At 43.2% G+C, this 18765-nt stretch overlaps 1 protein-coding gene across 9 annotated transcripts in view; it reads left to right on the forward strand.

Moving 5' to 3' along the window:
- Positions 1-18765, forward strand: part of fhod3b (formin homology 2 domain containing 3b) — a 561621-nt gene that overhangs the window by 48095 nt on the left and 494761 nt on the right. For all 9 annotated transcript variants that reach the window (XR_013548492.1, XR_013548493.1, XM_078415815.1 and 6 more), the window contains exon 3: positions 17600-17664. Coding sequence is in view for 7 of the 9 variants with exons in the window: in XM_078415815.1 (XP_078271941.1) it covers positions 17600-17664 (65 nt within the window). In the remaining 2 variants the exon portion in view is untranslated. The remainder of the gene's footprint in view (positions 1-17599; positions 17665-18765) is intronic.

Below are 18765 nucleotides of genomic sequence, written 5' to 3' on the forward strand. Positions count from 1 at the left end.
AAATGTGTGGAGGAGTGTGCCTCCATCAAGCCCATCTGACTGTTCCCCAACCAGAAACCTTGGATGAACCAGAAGGTCTGCAATCTTCTGAGGACCAGATCAAGGGCATGCAAGTCAGGCAATGCAAGTTGATATAAGAAGTCCTCAACAATGTTGTCAAGATGGCTATAAGGGACTTTCACTCTAAACTGAAGGAAGAGATGGATGTTTGGTAGTTTCGGCAGGGCTTGTAACATCTTTTCCTGGAAGGCCAAACAAAGTGGCAGCTCAAGTGACAGCGAGGCATTGCTGCCGCGCAAGCTCAATACACTCTCCAAAAGCATCGATAGCGAGATCATAAGGTCACAAGTGATCGGAGCAGTATTAGGCCATTAGGCCCATCAAGTCTATTCTGCCATTCAATCATAGCTGATCTTTCTCTCCCTCCAAACCCCATTCTCTTGCCTTCTCCCCATAACATCTGACACCTGTTAATAATCAAGAATCTCTCTGCTTTAAATATATCCATTGAATTGGTGTCCACAGTCTCCTGTGGCAAAGAATTCCACAGATTCGCCTCCCTCTGACTAAAGAAATTCCTCTTCATCTCCTTCCGAAAAGAACGTCCTTTAATTCTGAGGCTATGACCTCTAGTCCTAAATTCTCCCATTAGTGGAAACATCTTCAGACCATCCAGAGGACACTGATGTGCCTTCTCGGAGCCCCCATGGCCCCTGATGGTATTGTAATCTCAGTCACCAAAGCTGACGTCAGCAGATCCTTCAGGAGGGTAAATCCTTGGAAAGTATCTGGACCTAATGGCGCACCAGGTCGTGTTTGTGAGCCCTGCGTTGTCCAAATGGCTGGAGTTTTTGCAGACATCTTCAACCTCTCATGACTGAGATCTAGGGTTCCATCTGCCTTTAAAGAGCATCAATTATACCAGTGCCCAAAATGATTAAGGTGACATGCCTCAATGACTACCGGCCAGTAGCACTAATGTCTGTGGTGATGATGTGCTTTGAGAGACTGGTCATGGTGCTTATCAACTCATGTCTTCGCAAGAACCTGGATCAACTACAGTTTACATTCCACTACCAATAGATCAATGGGGGATGCAATCTTGCCTGTTCTCCACTCTGAACAAAAATACACTTGCATCAGGCTGTTGTTTGTAAACTGCAGCACGGCATTCAACACCATCATCCTCTCCAAATTTGCTACCAAGCTCTGAGGACCTGGATCTCTGCATCTCTTTGAAACTGGACCCTCTACCTTCTCATCAACCAAACACAACACAATTGGTACAAATTGACAGCAACACTTCCTCCTCAATCACCTTGGCACAGGAGCATCTCAAGTGCTGGGTGCTCCGTCCCCTGCTCTACTCTATTCCCATGAGTGCTGCTGCACGATTCCCAAAAGGTTAATTTGCCAAGTTGAATTGGAAGTAAGGAAGGCAAATGCAATTAGCATTTATTTTGAGAGGGCTACAGTACAAAAACAGGGATGTCATGCTGAGGCTTTATGAGGCACTGTTCAGACTGCATTTGGAGTATTGTGAGCAGTTTTTGGCCCCATAATCTGAGGAAGAATGTACTGGCATTGGAGAGGGTTGAGATGAGGTTTACAAGAATGATCCCAAGAATGATTGGGTTAACATATGATGAACCATTTTAAGGCACTGGGTCTGTACATGCTGGAGTTTAGATGAGGGGGACCTCATTGAAACTTACTGGATAGTGAAAGGCCTGTATACAGTGAATGTGGAGAGGATGTTTCCTTTCACAGGAGAGTCTAGGACTAGAGGCCATAGCCATAGAATAAAAGGATGTACCTTTAGAAAGGAGATGAGAAGGAATTTCTTTAGTTAGAGGATAGTGAATCTCTGGAATTCATTGCCACAGACGGCTGTGGAGGCCAAGTCAATGGATATTTTTAAGGCAGAAATTGACTGACTCTTGATTAGTAAGGATGTCTGCGGTTTTGGGGTGAAGGGAGGAGAATAGGGTTGAGAGGGAAAGATAGATCAGCCATGATTGAATGGAGTAGTAGACTTGATCGACCGAATGGCATAATTCTGTCCCTAGAAATTATAAAACCGAGGAGATGATTGTCCTCTTCAGAAGAAGGCAGAGGTTCAACAAACCGGTCTTCATTGGCACGTCAATGGAGGAGAGAGTCAGTGGAGCATATCGCTAAAGATCGGTCCTGGACCCACGTATGGATGCAATCGTAATGAAAGCCCATCATTGCCTCGACTTCTTTAAAGATTGGTTCTGACCTCCCCACCATCGAAGGGAACTATAGAAGGCGCTGCCTCAAAGGCAACCGACATCAAGGACCCACATCATCCTCAATTCACTCCTGCAGTCGGGAAGAAGGTAGAGTTCTCTGAAAACTGTGTTTAGTGATAGCTTGTTCCCAGGCTGGTAAACACTGATCTTCAGATGAACTCCGAAGTGTAAACAGCTTTGGTTGAAGTAGGGACTTCGGGCTTTTTTGTTTTGTTCTAAATTGTTTTTGTTATTTAGAGTCATAGAGTGATTCAGCATGGAAACAAGCCCTTCGGCCCAACTTGAGCACACCGACCAACATGTCCCAGCTACACTAGAGTGTAGAAGAAGGGTCTGAAGAAGGGTCTCGACCCGAAACGTCACCCATTCCTTCTCTCCCGAGATGCTGCCTGACCTGCTGAGTTACTCCAGCATTTTGTGAATAAATCGATTTGTACCAGCATCTGCAGTTATTTTCTTACACTAGTCCCACCTGCCTGCGTTTGGCCCATATCCCTCCAAACCTGTCCTGTTCATGCACCGTTCTAACTGTTTCTTAAATGTTGGGATAGTCCCAGCCTCAACTACCTACTCTGGCAGCTTGTTCCATACACCCACCACCCTGAAAAAGTTACTCCTTAGATTCTATTCAATCTTTTCCCTTCACTTGTTGAATTTATTGAACTTTTTGTTTATTATGATAGATATATTGAGTACTGTGTTTATAAACCTGCTGTGCTACTTCAAGTATGACTTTCATTGTTCTCTTTTGTTACATATGACAATTAAACACTTGACTTTTGGTATTTAAAATGACTAAACTGCTCATGCAGTCTGCTGAACCTGCTCCTTTTAAAATTCTTTATTTTAAACAACTGCTGTCCTGACGAAGATAAAATTTCCTTTACCTGCACATTTTTAGCTCCACTTCTCACAATCAGTTCTCCAAACTTAACGTGTCTTACACTGCCATTTACATGCTTCCACCATCTGACTTTTTGTGGAATGTGGAGTGGGAAAGATGCATTACAGAGCAGTGTTAGATATTGCCTGTAGGTTTTATCTTGCTGTCAGTAATATGACAAAATATACCCAATTTATTTATTTGGGTGGTTCTGTAAAGTGAATCTTTTTTATTGCAGATTTTGTAAAAAACGTAAGGAAAACTAGACTCATTTCGTAAGTGATAGAAGCAGAATTAGGCCATTTGGCCCATCAAGTCTACTCCACAATTCAAAATGATCTGTCTTTCTCAATACCATTCTCCTGCATTCTCATGTTGGCTCTTATTTGACAATGATATACAACATTGCTGACTCTCATTTGACATGTTTAGTGTTGAATGTTGGCACCAGAACCTAATGTCTAAATTGTAACATAATAAATTTGTTAGTTCGCCATCTGTTCTAAATTAATGCCTCCTCTTTGAACTATGGGACGGACGCTAATTCAATTGTTAAAGTGCTGGACATGGGTAGGTGAAGTTTTTGGTGGGGACCCTTCTGACTGATTGTATTGGGGGGGGGGGGAAGAAATCTCTCGCAACACCCCCTCTAGTTACTCCAGCATTTTATCTTTTGTGTAAACCAGCATCTGCAGTATCTTATTGCTAATTGAATTGTTGTCGGCTGCAGGTTCAAAAGAGAAGTACTGGTGGTTCTTTTATGATATGTTGAGTGTGGGATGTTAGGAGATGTGGAGGCCAAGTCAATGGATATTTTTCAGGTGGAGTTTCTTGATTAGTACGGGCGCCGGGGGTTATGGAGAGAAGGCAGGAGAATGGAGTTGAGAGGGAAAGATAGATCAGCCATGATGGGATGGCGGAGTAGACTTGATGGGCCGAATTCTGCTCCTGCAACTCCTGAACTTATTAACAGTCAAACATGCTTTGCCTCTTGCAGTATCAGCTTGACGAGGAGCTGGAAGCAGTAGCAAAATATGGAAGAGTAGGGGACAGTGGAAGAGGATATGGGAGAGTGGGGGACAGTGGAAGAGGACATGGGAGATGAAAACAGCAGATGCTGGAATCTTGGGCTTTAAAGGAGAGTGCTGCTGTGGGTCTTTCTGTGGAAGGAATGGACTGATGATATTTCTGGTCGGGACCCTACTTCAAACTGCGGGGTCCAACCTGAAACCTCATCTGTCTATTCCTCTACAGATGCTGCCTGACCTGAAGAGGATGCGAGACCAGACGGTTCTCAATTATACAACAATGCTGGCTCAAGATAACCAAGCATTGGGAAGGGGAGCCAACCCAGCAACTGCACAGAAAATGATAAATAACCACAGGTTAAATGTCACTAGTGAGCACTGTGTGTTTCTGGCCTGTTGTATATTCATTTTGTTTTGAAGCAGGAATAGGACTACAGCTTATATATGCAGGTCTACAACTGGTAGTTGGCTTTGTAATTGGTCTCAGTTGGAAGACTGGTCTCGACCCGAACTGTCACCTATTCCTTTTCTCCAGAGGTGTTGCTTGACCTGCCGAGTTACTCCAGCATTTTGTGTTTATCTTCAGTGTAAACCTGCGTCTGCAGTTCCTTCCTACACTGCTTTCGTTATTACCTGGGTTGCATCGCATTTGGAAGATGAGTTCCTTCCCAGTTCATGAGAAATATGACCTATTTTCACTCGGACTGGTTAGGTTACCTTTCTCTTTTACTCTATGGAATTGGTGTCAGAGGGTATAAGTGCTTGCGTTTATTTTTGTTTTTATGCCAGACACAAGCTGCTGTCTGTCAGTGCTTCTGAGAGGTGATTAGTTAAGCATTTTCAGTAATCGCCTATTAACGAGTGGGCGACATGCATTGGCTGCACTGGAATTCATCCCTGCCTTGTTGAAGGAGGAGGGCAGGGGGTCATTGCCATGGTGAAGACCACCAGATGGAACTCCTGGCAAACAAGGAAGCTCCTGTGTCCCTGGTTTATTTTTTAACCCTGTGCAACATCCTTATCTTGCTGTGCTACCGGCAGCTTGTGAATTTAAACCCCCGGTCTGTGCTGATTATTCACTTTGGGAAGAGCAATGAAAGAGATTTAAATGTTTTGAGAAGCTCATTGCTGCAAATGTATGGGAGGATTTGGGAGTGCTGGGACATAGAATGCCAGATGTTTACGTACAGATGGGGAGGCAAATGGAATGCTAGCCTTTTGTACTCCAGCGACCTTGTGGGGAAGAAATAGAGTAACAGTCCCCTTGCGATTGCAAGAGACTGAGTGCACACCTGGACTCCAAAAGTAATTTTTGGCTTCTTACCAAAGTTTTAATGTAATTGTCTTCAAGCCCCTTTTCTCCAGACACTTAGTATAAAATTTTAAATCTACTAGCCGGGCGTGGACCCGTTGGGTCCAAATCTCTCGTGCGGGGGTGGCAACCCTCCGTGCAAACCTCTCCTGCGGGCCCAGCAACCCCCGTTGGGTGCAAGCATCTCCTGTGGGCCCGGCATATTACCTCTACTACCCCCCCCCCCCCATTCACCTAGTCCATCCCCCCCTTATCCTCCCTCAACCCGGGCCACTATTCAGACCCCTACATCTCCCTTATCTATTAATATATATATTAATAGATCTACAACATAACATTTAATATTTATATTTTTTGTATTATATTAAATCATTATTATTTTTATTATCACCCTGGGGGTGTGTGCGCCCCGCTGCCCGCTGAGGGTTGTAGTCCGGTGATGGTCCGTCTGGGGCGCTGGGGCCGGGCGGGAGCGTGGACTACGACGCTGCCGTTGGTTGAAGCGGGCGCTGGAGGAGACTGAGGGGAAATCAGGCTCCCTCCAAGCTCCCATTGGTCAGATCCCGTCCCGCCCTCGACCCTCATGGGCCGGGCGACTGTTGGGTTCCCATTGTAACGTCCAACACGGCTGATGGGCAGGACAAGTTGAAAAGGGATTTATTCAAGTTTAAAAAGTGAAAAACTTTTGAAGTATAACAAACATTTGAACCCCAGGACAATGGTGAGTAAGTTGGGCCTAAAATTGTCACGCTATCGTGTACCGGTTTGGCTGTATTTCGAGAACAAATATATCCACAAACACACAAGATGAGAGGTTTTGTAAAATATATATAGGTAGATTCACACCTGGGCGTTGCAGTGATCAAGAATCTTCCTCATAACATTGCAGTTTGTGATTTGGATTTTGCTAAGTGGTTCACGTGCTGAGGGCTTTTGCACTCTGATGATAGCATAGTAGTGCAGCGGTAAAGTTGCTGACTTACAGCATCAGAAACCCGGGATCAAACCTGACTATGGGTCCTCTCTGTATGGAGTTTGTACGTTCTTCCTGTGATGCTGTGGATTTTCTCTGGGTGCTCCGATTGCCTCCCACATTCCAAAGACTTGCAGGTTAATTGGCTTCCGTAAAATGACCCTGGTGTGTAGGTGGAACTAATGTACGGTGGGCCAATGGATCTGTTTCCATGCTGAATCTATAAAAAAGAGACTAAAGGAAGGATTAGATGGACCTTATTGGAGTCGGAAAATGGAGATGAGTTTCTCTTAATGCAGCGTTTCATTGCCTGTATATTTATGAAGGAAGATTCCTTTCACTTTCGGAAGCTAATTCTACAAATAATTGAATTGGATAATTAAATTGTGCAGGGTTAAAGAAGGAATACGAAGGCAAGTAAAAAAATATTTAAATTTGATGTGCTATCAGTAATGTTGATCAAAATAATCATTGGTCGTGCCTTGTACACTGTCATTCAAATTGTTGATATAGATGACAAACAGCAGTTGGCCCCACATTGATCCCTGAGATACATCACTAGTCACATTTATTCACAAAATGCTGGGGTAACTCAGCAGGTCAGGCAGCATCTCGGGAGAGAAGGAATGGGTGACGTTTCGGGTCGAGACCCATCTTCAGACTGATGTCAGGGGGCCGGGACAAAGGAAGGACATCACTAGTCACATGTCTCCAGTCCCCAAATTATTTCCACCCCCACCCTCTCATCCCTAGCTTTCCGCACTCTGCATCTAGGTTTCACTGGATCTAATGCAATCTAACCTTCAAGAGCAACCCACCATACAGAATCTTATCAAAGGCACTAAAATCCTCATAGGCGCTGCTGACGACCCAGCCCTTGTCAAGCTAGGTTATTTTAAAAAACAAAAACAAATTTAGGTCATTAGGTCACAAGGAATAGTAGAATTAGCCCATTCGGCCCATCAAGTCTATTCTGTTATTAGGCCATGGCTGATCTATCTCTCCCTCCTAACCCCATTCTCCTGCCTTCTTCCCATAACCTCTGATACCTGTATTAATCAAGAATCTATCTATATTCTGCCTTAAACATATCCACTAACTTGGCCTCCACAGCCTTCTGTGGCAACGAACTCCACAGATTCACCACCCTCTCCTCTGGACCCTCTCCAGAGCCAGCACATCCTTCCTCAGATATGGTGTCCAAAATTGCTTACAATGTACCAAATGCAGCCTTACCAGTGCCCTATAGAGCCTCAACATTATATCCCTGTTTATGGATACAAGCCCTCTTGAAATAGATGTGCGCATTGAGTTTGCTTTTTTTTACTACCGATTCGACTTGCTGATGAACTTTTTGGAATCCTGCATCAGCACTCCTAAGTCCCTTTGCACCTCTGATTTCTGGATTCTCACACCATTTAGAAAATAGTCTACGCCTTTATTCCCTACTACCAAAAATGCATGACTCCACACTTTGCTACACTATATTACATCTGCCACTTCTCTGCCCACTCTCCCAACCTGTCCAAGTCCTTCTGCAGAGTCCCTGCTTTCTCTACACTACCTGCCCCTCCACCTATTTTCGTATCATCCGCAAACTTTGCCGCAATGCCTTCAATCCCCTCGTCCAAATCATCAGTATACAACGTGAAGTGTAGTGGCCCCAGCACCGACCCCTTCAGAATTCGGCTAGTCAGAAGGATTTGGACTAGTTGGGAGAGTGGGCAAAGAGTGGCAAATAGAATACAGCGCAGAAAAATGTGCCCCATTTATTGCCTCTCTTTTTCTTCTGCCATACAGCCAACCTGATATCCATGCTAATATCTGCCCTTTGAGACCATGGGCTCTCATCTTCCTAAGCAGCCTAACGTGTGGCACCTTATCAAAGGCTTTCTGAAAATCTAAGTAAACAACATCTACTGACTCTCCTGACTTTGAGACAATATCTCCCATGTACAAAATCTTACTGACTATTCCGATTTGAGCCCTTTTATTCCAGATGCATGCAAGTCACTTAGAGTCTTTTCCAGTTACTTTTTTCCCCTCAGTGACATTCTGATAGCCTTTAAGGTGCCACCTGTGAGGCTGTTAAGCAAGATGAGAGCCAATGGTGTTAAAAGCAAGGCATTAGCTTGGATGAAAGATTGGCCGACTGCCAGAAAGCAAAGAGTGGGAATAAATGGGCCCTTTCTGGTAGGATGCCAGTGACTAGTGTTGTTCCACAGGGGTCAGTGATGAGCCCGATATTTATCGTGTTCTGAGGGAATTGGTGACTTTGTGGTCAGGTTTGCAGATGACACGTAATTGGGTGGAGGGGCAGGTGGTGTTGTGGAAATAGAGGCTGCAGAAGGATTTGGACTAGTTGGGAGAGTGGGCAAAGAGTGGCAAATAGAATACAGCGCAGAAAAATGTGCAGTCATGCACTTTAGTAGAAGGAATAAAGGTGTTCACTACTTTCTAAATGGAGAGAGGATTTGGAAATTGGTGGTGCAAAGTGACTTAAGTGCTGATACAGGATTCCCAAAAGGTTAATTTGCAGGTTGCGTTAGCAGTAAGGAAGGCAAGTGCAATGTTAGCATTCATTTTGAGGGGACTAGAAAATCAAAGCAAGGATATAATGCTGCTTTATAAGGCACTGGTGAGGCCACATGTAGAATATTGTGAGCAATATTGGCACCATATTTGAGGAAGGGTGTGCTGGCTTTGGAGAGAATCCAGAGGAAGTTAATGAGAACAATCCCACGGTTAATTAGGTTAATGTATGAGGAGCATTTGACAGTTCTGGGCCTGTACTCACTGGAGTTTGGAAGGATGAGAGAGATCTCATTGAAACGGGACAGATAATGAAAGGCCTTGATAAAGTGGACGTGGAAAGGATGTTTCCAGTAATGGGAACGTCTAGAACCACAGCCTCGGCATAAAAGAATGTACCTACAAAATGGAGATGAGGGGGAAATTTCTTTAGCCAAAGGGTGGTGAATCTGTGGAATTCAGTGCTACAGATGGCTGTGGAAGCCGTCAATGGGTATTTTGAAGACCGGGATTGATAGGTGCTTGATTAGGAAAGGCATCAAAGGTTATGGGGAGGAGGTGGGAGAATGGGTTTAAGAGGGGGAAAAAAGATCAGCCATGATTTGAATGGCGGAGGAGACCGGATGGGCTGAATGGCCCAATTTTGCTCATGTCTTATGGACTTTCCTACCTCGGGTGTTAGGCTCGCTGGTTTCTATTTCCCAGGTCTTTTTCTTTTAAGCAGCCCTTCTTAAACAGATGCACAACATTAGCCACTCTTCAGACAGGAGAGGGATTTACCCCTTCTCTTTTATAATTGGATTGTGTAATCTAACTCTAATTTGTTATTGAATGTTCATCTTATATTTTTAATGAGTTGCCTAGTTAAGTTGCATTTTTTCCTGTTTTTACAACAACATCCTGCTCAATAAATTGTCAACCAATGTGGGTTGTAATCGGCATTTCCTGTGTGTATAAACCACTGGGGAATGAAGGTCTTGTGGCTGTTTCAACAACTTTCAGTATCTCTCTAATACCACCACCTTGAGGAAAACAACAAAAATGTGTCATTCAGCAAGCTCAGATCAAATTTCCTTTAGAATATAGCAAATGGAGATCTATATTTACTCTGTGTGTAGCAAAGGCCTTTCCTTTTAAAGATTTGCATATCTTCTACAAGCCATGTAACATCTAAACTCCGCAAACATTACTGGCACTTCTTCATTAACTGATGATTGACTTCAGCAAAGGTCAATATCTGTTGCTTCCTGAATGGCCCGAAGAGTTTATTTAATGATGGTGTTGATTTGATCTTTACTTTATTGTAACAAGGATATTGATTGTTGGAGATAGACACAAAATGCTGGACAGGCAGCATTTCTGAAGAGAAGGAATGGGACATTTTGGGTCTGAAGGAGGGTCTCCACATGAAACGTCACCCATTCCTTCTCTCCAGGGATGCTGCTTATCCCGCTGAATTACTCCAGCATTTTGTGCCTATCTTCGATTTAAACCAGCATCTGCAGTTCTTTCCTACACATTGATTGTTGGGTCCTGTTGAACATCTTCATGTGAAGCCAGTAGGAGAAAAGTGCACTCTAAATTGCAGTAGTCTTTAAGAAAAGTTGTAGTCTGTTTTTAAGCTTGCAGTTGCTGCTTCTGGTAGGAACCATGGAAAAGAATATGCTTCAAGATCTCGTCCTGATGTTAATCCTTCTGCTCATATCATCATAAGCTATTGGTAATGCCCCATAGGGCAGCCAGCATTTGTGGCAAGAGAAATCGTTTTGGCTCCAAGACCATTAATTTGAATGAAAAAGTTTGGGTCAGAAACATTAATTTTGTTTCTCTTTCCACAGATGTCTGTCCTGAGCATTTCCTGCATTTTTTGTTTGCCCCACCATAAACTAATGATTGGGTCTAACTGCATACCAATACTACAGGAGATTGAGTGGAGAGGAAATTTTATTTTTTTTAGATTTAGAGATACAGCGCTGAAACAGGCCCTTCGGCCCACCGAGTCCGCGCCGCCCAGCGACTCCCGCACATTAACACTATCCTACACACACTAGGGACAATTTTTTTTACATTTACCCAGTCAATTAGCCTACAAACCTGTACGTCTTTGGAGTGTGGGAGGAAACCGAAGATCTCGGAGAAAACCCACGCAGGTCACGGGGAGAACGTACAAACTCCCCGTAGTCAGACGGCGCCCGTAGTCAGGATCGAACCTGAATCTCCGGCGCTGCATTCGCTGTAAGGCAGCAACTCTACTGCTGCGCCACCGTACCGGAATATTTTGAATGTAGAAAATACTAAATACCCATACTAGTAGCAGAGAACAATGAAAACGACGGTGTGCAGAGTTTTTGGGGGAATTGGGAGACCGGAGTAAATTTCAATGAACCATGTTAAGGGGGGAAATTTTAAAAACACATTTTTGTTCCTGAGAGCATTGCAGACGTCTATTCTGGGGCTGTTTGCCGAATCAACCAATGACATGGTCTAAACGAGTGATTTGTAAACGATTCTTCTAATATAAGGCTGGATATATAATTCTACCAAAAAAAGCTGTGACTCTGGGTGAATACTTGTTTTATATTGGTTTAGTCATTAGAATTGGAAGTGTTGTTCATCTCTCCTCTTTGGAATATTTGCAGTGCACGGTGCTCTTTGATTTGCAAACACAAGCTCCCCATCCAGCACATGGTATTCCACAAATGCTTTCATAGCTGATCTGCAAGAAGTAATCTACAATTTTCAGCCCGTGTTCTGGCCGGTGTTATTGATGAAATAATGCTCACCACCTGCGGACCACCCACGGTCTATTCTATCATTTTAAAAGGATGTGGTAGTAATGCAGAAGAGATTCGCCAGGATGTTACCCAGAATTGGAGATTCGCTAGGATGTTACCTAGAATGGAGGGATGTGGTTATCAGGAGAGATTGGGTAGGCTGGGTTGATTCTCACTGGACTGCCGAAGATTGAGGGTGCCCTTGTCGAGGTGCTCACCGTGGCCCTTTGGCCCACAATGCCCGTGCTGAGCATGATCACAACATCAACTAACCTCGGCCTGCATGTGATCCTTGCCCTGCATAATCATGTGCCTATGTAAAAGCCACTGAGACTCCCTTTATTTTATCTGCCGCACCACGGCCGCGGGACACCATTCTGCTTTAGTTAAACATTTTGTTCAAGATGGCCGCGCCGTTGTGTTTGGCTGCCTGCGTAATCAGACGTGCAGCATTTTGGTCAACGTGGGTTGTTTTTAAATGTGCTATACAAATAAAATTGACTTGACTTGACTTGACCCCTGATTGTATGTTCCAGGCACTCGTTGCCCTGTTTTTTTTTTTTTTAACTTGCTCTGCACACCACATTTTAACTTTGCCCTTCACTCATTAAAACTTTGTCCTCTAGTCTTTGACTATTCCACCCTGTGGGGGGGGGGGGGGGGAGAACAAGTTTCTGACTGTCTACCCTTTCTATGCCTCTCATAATTTTATACAGTTCAAAAACTTTAGCACGTCATTTTTATTTCCCCAGAGCAGGGGAGTCAGGAACTGTAGGGTAGAGGTTTCAGGTGAGAGGGGAGAAATACAAAAGAGAATACAGATTGAAGAGTTAAATCTGCGCACATCATGTGGCGAGTGTCTGAAACAAGATGCCAGTGGATGTGGTGGAAGCAGATACAATTATAAAGTTTAAAAGACAATTGGATAGGAAAGGCATTGGTGTCTGAAGAAGAGTCCTAACCCAAAACATCACCAATCAGTGTTCTCCTGATATGCTGCCTGACACGCTGAGTTACTCCAGCACTTTGTGTCTTAAAGGCATAGAGGGATCCAAGCATACTGCAGACTAATGGGAATGAGATGGGATGAAAGGATACCTTCACGTGTTGTGCAATTCGATGATTCGAAAATTTTGTTTTGTAAATTCCCAGTTTTGAGAGAATTGTACCCTTTTAGCGGTAAACTTTCAATGTATGCTAGTGCCCAATAAATCACGTAATGTGAATGGTGAATAAGTGGGTGCTTTTTATCTTTTTGTTGATCGTTATTTCTCTTAGATTTGAGCCGTGAGGTGATAGCAGCCAGTAAGTAACTTTGCGTAACTCTTCATAAAATGGATTGTACAAGGCTCTGTCACCTTATCACTGGAGAATTGATGATAGTCAGGGAAAGATGTACTATCTGCTATCCCTCTTGGGGAAAAAAAAACTGCAAGGGGAATGTTACTAAAGAAAAAAAAACAACGCCCTGAAAGACTGGAGCGGCTAGGCTTGTATACACTGGAATTTAGAAGGATGAGAGGGGATCTTATCGAAACATATAAGATTATTAAGAGGTTGGACACGTTAGAGGCAGGAAACATGTTCCCAATGTTGGGGGAGTCCAGAACCAGGGGCCACAGTTTAAGAATAAGGGGTAGGCCATTTAGAACGGAGATGAGGAAAAACCTTTTCAATCAGAGAGTTGTAAATCTGTGGAATTCACTGCCTCAGAAGGCAGTGGAGGCCAATTCTCTGAATGCATTCAAGAGAGAGCTAGATAGAGCTCTTGATGATAGCGGAGTCAGGGGGTATGGGGAGAAGGCAGGAATGGGGTACTGATTGAGAATGATCAGCCATGATCACATTGAATGGTGGTGTTGGCTCGAAGGGCCAAATGGCCTCCTCCTGCACCTATTGTCTATTGAACTGATGATGTGCAGCAACAGAGACGGAGAGCTGGTCCATAGATTTCATTGATCATATGGTTGGGGGTGGGAAGATGGGGTTGTGCTGTGTTTGAGGTGATGGGCAGAACTCCTTGCCCAGTCATACCAGCAAAGTAGAAGGAAAACCCTCAAATGTTATCCTGAAGGATGCTTGACCTGTGCCAAGGGATTGGAAACAGTGGGGAGACTAATTTTTGTGTAATCCTCTGAAGTGTATTTTTGAGTAAATGTGACCGCTACACTAATCTTATATCCATGTCCATTTAGATGAAGGAAATAGGACTCTTGCAGTTTTGGCCCATGACTGGCATAATTTCCCTTGATTCCACTTTGCAGAAGATATGATTGATATATTGTCTGACATTGACTGCGAGGTTGTTGTCTTGGCACAAAGTTACAAGGCTCTCTATCTCCTTTCTGTATTCTGTCTCATCAATCAATATCTAGCCCATTGCAGTGGTGTCATCTGCAAAGTGATTTTGCTGTGGTATTGAAGTGCTAATTGGACTCATTTTTGTACATATTCTACTATCATTCCTTGGAGAAATCTTTGTAAAGATTGCACTTGGTTGGCATTTTCCTTCTACATTTTCATATAAAGGTGTTGCCATAGCAAAAAGCTGTGGTCATTAACAAAGTTGTGTAAACACTCTTGACTTTTTGCTATGATAGGTGATATGTAATGCTGGCCAATGTATAAGGCGCAATGCAGAACTTTGGGATTAGAGTATAATTATAGGCTGGTAGTACAAAGACGAGAGTACATTGTTCCTTCAAAGGTGAAATTGAGAAGCTTGGAGAGCTGGAAGTAATTGCAAGGCCATGACCTAATTAAGAAGTTTGGAGATAAGCTGGTTCCACTTCAGTAGTTTATATCTGCATTCTTGAGATCAGATTACGCCCATCGATATTTAGGCTTTGCATCTGATCCAACTACTTCAACCCAGTAATTTGCTGTCATGGTATGTGCTGTTCAACGGTCCTCCAGTCTGTTGATCTCGTGAGTTTGTTGGACCTACCCAAAGAACAGTTGTTGATCACTGCAAGGCCAGGGTGTTCACCAGCCCAAACCTGTGCATGCACTGATTCATTTTCAAGGTAATATGATGTAGCGAACCTGCGTGGCATTTCCCAATTGTGAACATTTTGTTTTATGGTGGGAATGGTCTTGTACCCATCCCTGTCCCAGGTCCCAAAAATGGAGACCTGAAAAGCATCATCGCTGTTTCCATTTTAATTATCTAGAAGGACGCAGTCTGAATAATTTAAGATATTTAATGTTACTTTTGGGACATCTTTTCATTTCATTTGTGTGCCCAAACTTTCAGCCAAGTAATCAGAGGTGTTCTGGGTGAAGAATTGTGAACAAAGTTGAGCAAATTCACCTTTTGCAAGCCCTCTCCTGAAAAGTTTCAGATCAAACCAGGGAGATAATACAAAAATTTCACCTGGCTCAACTTGTGCCAAAATCTCAACTGGATAGTTTGAAGGCCTGGGAGTTTTTATCTCCCTGTAGTATGGTGTTAATTGGTTGTAAACGTTGCCATTTGGAAGGAGACCAGCCCAGTGAACAGTAAACTGCACAGTCAATCTGGCTAATCTTTGTGTAGGAAGGAACTGCAGATGCTGGTTTACACCGAAGATAGACACAAAATGCTGGAGTGACTTGGAGGGGCAGGCAGCATCTCTGAAGAAGGTGCTCAACCCGAAGCATCACCCATTCCTTCTCCAGAGAGATGCTTCCTGTCCCGTTGAGTTACTCCAGCATTTTGTGTCACCCTGGTTAACCTTTGTCTGGATATGAAGTCGATTCCTCTATATGATCTTATCTGAGGTGGATGCCCATTTGTGCATTCAAATTAATGGGCGCTTGCAAATAAGTATAATCAAATTCCACCCATACATTGTTGTGCACCGATGAGCAAATTAGGGACGGCCCTCAATCCAAATAGAGGAATTATGTCATTTTAGCAGATTTATTAAATTGGATGTTAAAGAATAGGATTTTATAATTGTGCGTAATGTTCATTTATCGGAGGTTCATACCAAAATAAATACTGAAAAGTGCAGTTATTTACATAAGGAATTCACTTATTCTGTGGCATGAATCAAGTTACTGATTGTCTGACGGTTTGTCCTTTTCAGGTAGGTTCAGCAACATTTTAGTAGTTTGAACTGGATTGAAGTATATTCTGAAAATTTTGAATTTATATGAGACTCGAGCGATGCAAGCAGAATTAGGCCATTTGGCTCATTAAGTCTACTCAACCATTCAATCATGGCTGATCTATCTATTCCTCTCAACCCCATTCTCCTGTCTTCACCCCATAACCCCTGACACCTGTGCCAATTAAGAACCTATCAATCTCCACCGTGGGCGGCACGGTAGCGCAGCGGTAGAGTTGCTGCTTTACAGCGAATGCAGCGCCGGAGACTCAGGTTCAATCCTGACTACGGGTGCTGCACTGTAAGGAGTTTGTACGTTCTCCCCGTGACCTGCGTGGGTTTTCTCCGAGATCTTCGGTTTCCTCCCACACTCCAAAGACGTACAGGTATGTAGGTTAATTGGCTGGGTAAATGTAAAAATTGTCCCTAGTGGGTGTAGGATAGTGTTGATGTACGGGGATCGCTGGGCGGCATGGACTTGGTGGGCCGAAAAGGCCTGTTTCCGGCTGTATATATATGATATATGATATCCATTGATTTGGCCTTCACAGTCTTCTGTGGCAATGAATTCCACAGATTTGCCACCCTCTGACATTCCTAAGGATGTTAACAGGTCCCTGGTACCTAAACAAAGTGAGAATTTTTACTTTAAAACATCAGATTGTTTCCGGCATTTAGAGTCATACAGCATGGAAACAGGCCATTTGCCCCAATGTTCCCAGGACTTGAGGACTGCGCTATAAGGAAAGGTTGGACAGGCTAATATTTTATTGCTTGGATTGTAGGAGGGTGAGGGATGAATTCTTAGGGTGTATAAAATCATGAGGGGAATAGATAGGCTGAATACACAAAATCTTTTTCTCAGGGTAGGGGAAATCAAGAACCAGAGGACACAAGTTTCAGGTGAGAGGGTAAAATCTTAATCGGGGCCCAAAGTGCAACTTTTCACACAGTGCTGCGTGTAAGGAATGAGCTGCCAGAGGATGTGGTTGAAGCAGGTACTATTACAATATTTAAGAACATTTGGATAGGTACATGGATAGGATAGGTTTTAGAGGGATATGGACCAAATGCAGGCAGGTGGGGCATGTTGGTCAGCATGGGCAAGTTGGGCCGAAGGGCCTGTTTCCATGTTGCTTGACTCCGACTCTGACTCTGACTCTATGATTGTTTTAAATGATTCGCTCTTTATCTTGCAATTGTCCCCTCATTCAAGATTCTCCCTCGAGCAAAAACATCTTGACAGCTACCTTGTCATGCTCCTATGGATCTTGTTTCAATAAGATCACTGCTCGTTCTTTTAAACTCTAACAAACACAGACCCCCAACCTGTCTTAAAGCAGAAAATGCCTGAAAGCTCAGCAAGTTGGGCAGCATTTGTGGAAAGAACCATTAACATTTGAAGTCGGAGAGGGAGAGAAGCCAGCTAGTCCAGGCAGCAGAGAAGATTATGGAGGGACATAGAACAAAGCCTATTTCTTTGTTTTCTGTCTCTCTTGTGAATGGTCTTAGACTTGAAATGCAAACGCTGTTTTCTTCATACAGGTTTTATCAGCAATTTCTGTTTCATTTCCGGCTTCAACCGTCTGCCTTTTTTATTTTCATTTACTGTTTTATCCCTTTAAGTTGTTTCAGGGCATAAATAGTGGTTTACTTGAGATTTTGCATTTAATAAGATACTTTTGTCCGTTCTGATATTTACATTCTAATTATTCTTTGTTTTGCAGGAGGGGAAAGAAGCACAGCATGATCTTGCGCACACAGCTCTCGGTTCGAGTTCATGCCTGTATCGGTAAGTCAATCTATTTTCTAGTAAAATGGCGAATGGATTTCTGGCCAGAATATTACCATTTTCTTCAGCCAGTTTGCATTTCAGTGAAAGTAGAATGTATGAAGTGGGGTTGACTTATAGTCTAATGTCTACTGGTTGGATCATACAGGTACCATACTGCTCATGGTTCTCATTAACTGCACAATTGGAAGGAATTGGACCGATTATTATTATTTTGAGTTGAGCACAAGGGACACAGTTGATTGACTATTTTGGTTGCATTTTCCGTTTATCGAGAATGCTGGCATAGCTTAACACAATGTCTTCGAATGTAGAACATTGCAGTACAAGCGCTGGCATGTATAACTTTGTGATTAGTCTATTATTACTGTAAAGAACATGGAGTGATTACAATAATGTTGCCATGCTCAGATCTGGTGGCACGTTAGAAACCAGTCATCGGCACTGCTTGCTTTCTCATCACTGCACCCTTCTGCTGTGCTAGGTCTGAAATTTGTCCTGTTTATTGCAACCGCATGCTCCACCAGCTATAGAGAACCAACTACAGGTCTTTAGGGAATGTTTTCTATGTGCCGTTGACTTCGGCCCCCTCGGCTTTGGAATGTTTGTATTAAGCAACGCAAGAAGGAATATGTTAATGCAGGAAAATGATTGCACAGTGACAACAAAAGAGTTCTGCTTCTTTCACCAAAGCATTTGTTTAGGCATCATTTGATGCTGGAGTGATTGTTGACTGCCATATTGATCCATTAGAGATGGGGTTTTTTTGGATTGACATGTAATGTTTAAATTAATGAATAAGGCGGAAAGATGTGAAACCATAACCTCTTAAGTTTACGTGGGAATCGCATGGAAGTGTATGTAAAAGTAAATGATAAAATTGGAATAAATTGAACAGGCAGTAGGATCTCTTTTTTAAAAAAACTTGGGATCCAGTTTGGAGCAAATGCTGGGACCAATTTTGATCAAGTGATTTATACTGTCGCGTGATATTAGACTAAGTGCTGGAGGACTGATTATTTTTCAGACTTTTTTCCTTTTTTAATGTCTGGACGGTAAATATTTACACCCATTAACTTACACAAACATTTTGAAAGGCTG

The sequence above is a fragment of the Rhinoraja longicauda genome, chromosome 2, assembly GCF_053455715.1.
Source record: "Rhinoraja longicauda isolate Sanriku21f chromosome 2, sRhiLon1.1, whole genome shotgun sequence".
NCBI lineage: Eukaryota > Metazoa > Chordata > Chondrichthyes > Rajiformes > Arhynchobatidae > Rhinoraja > Rhinoraja longicauda.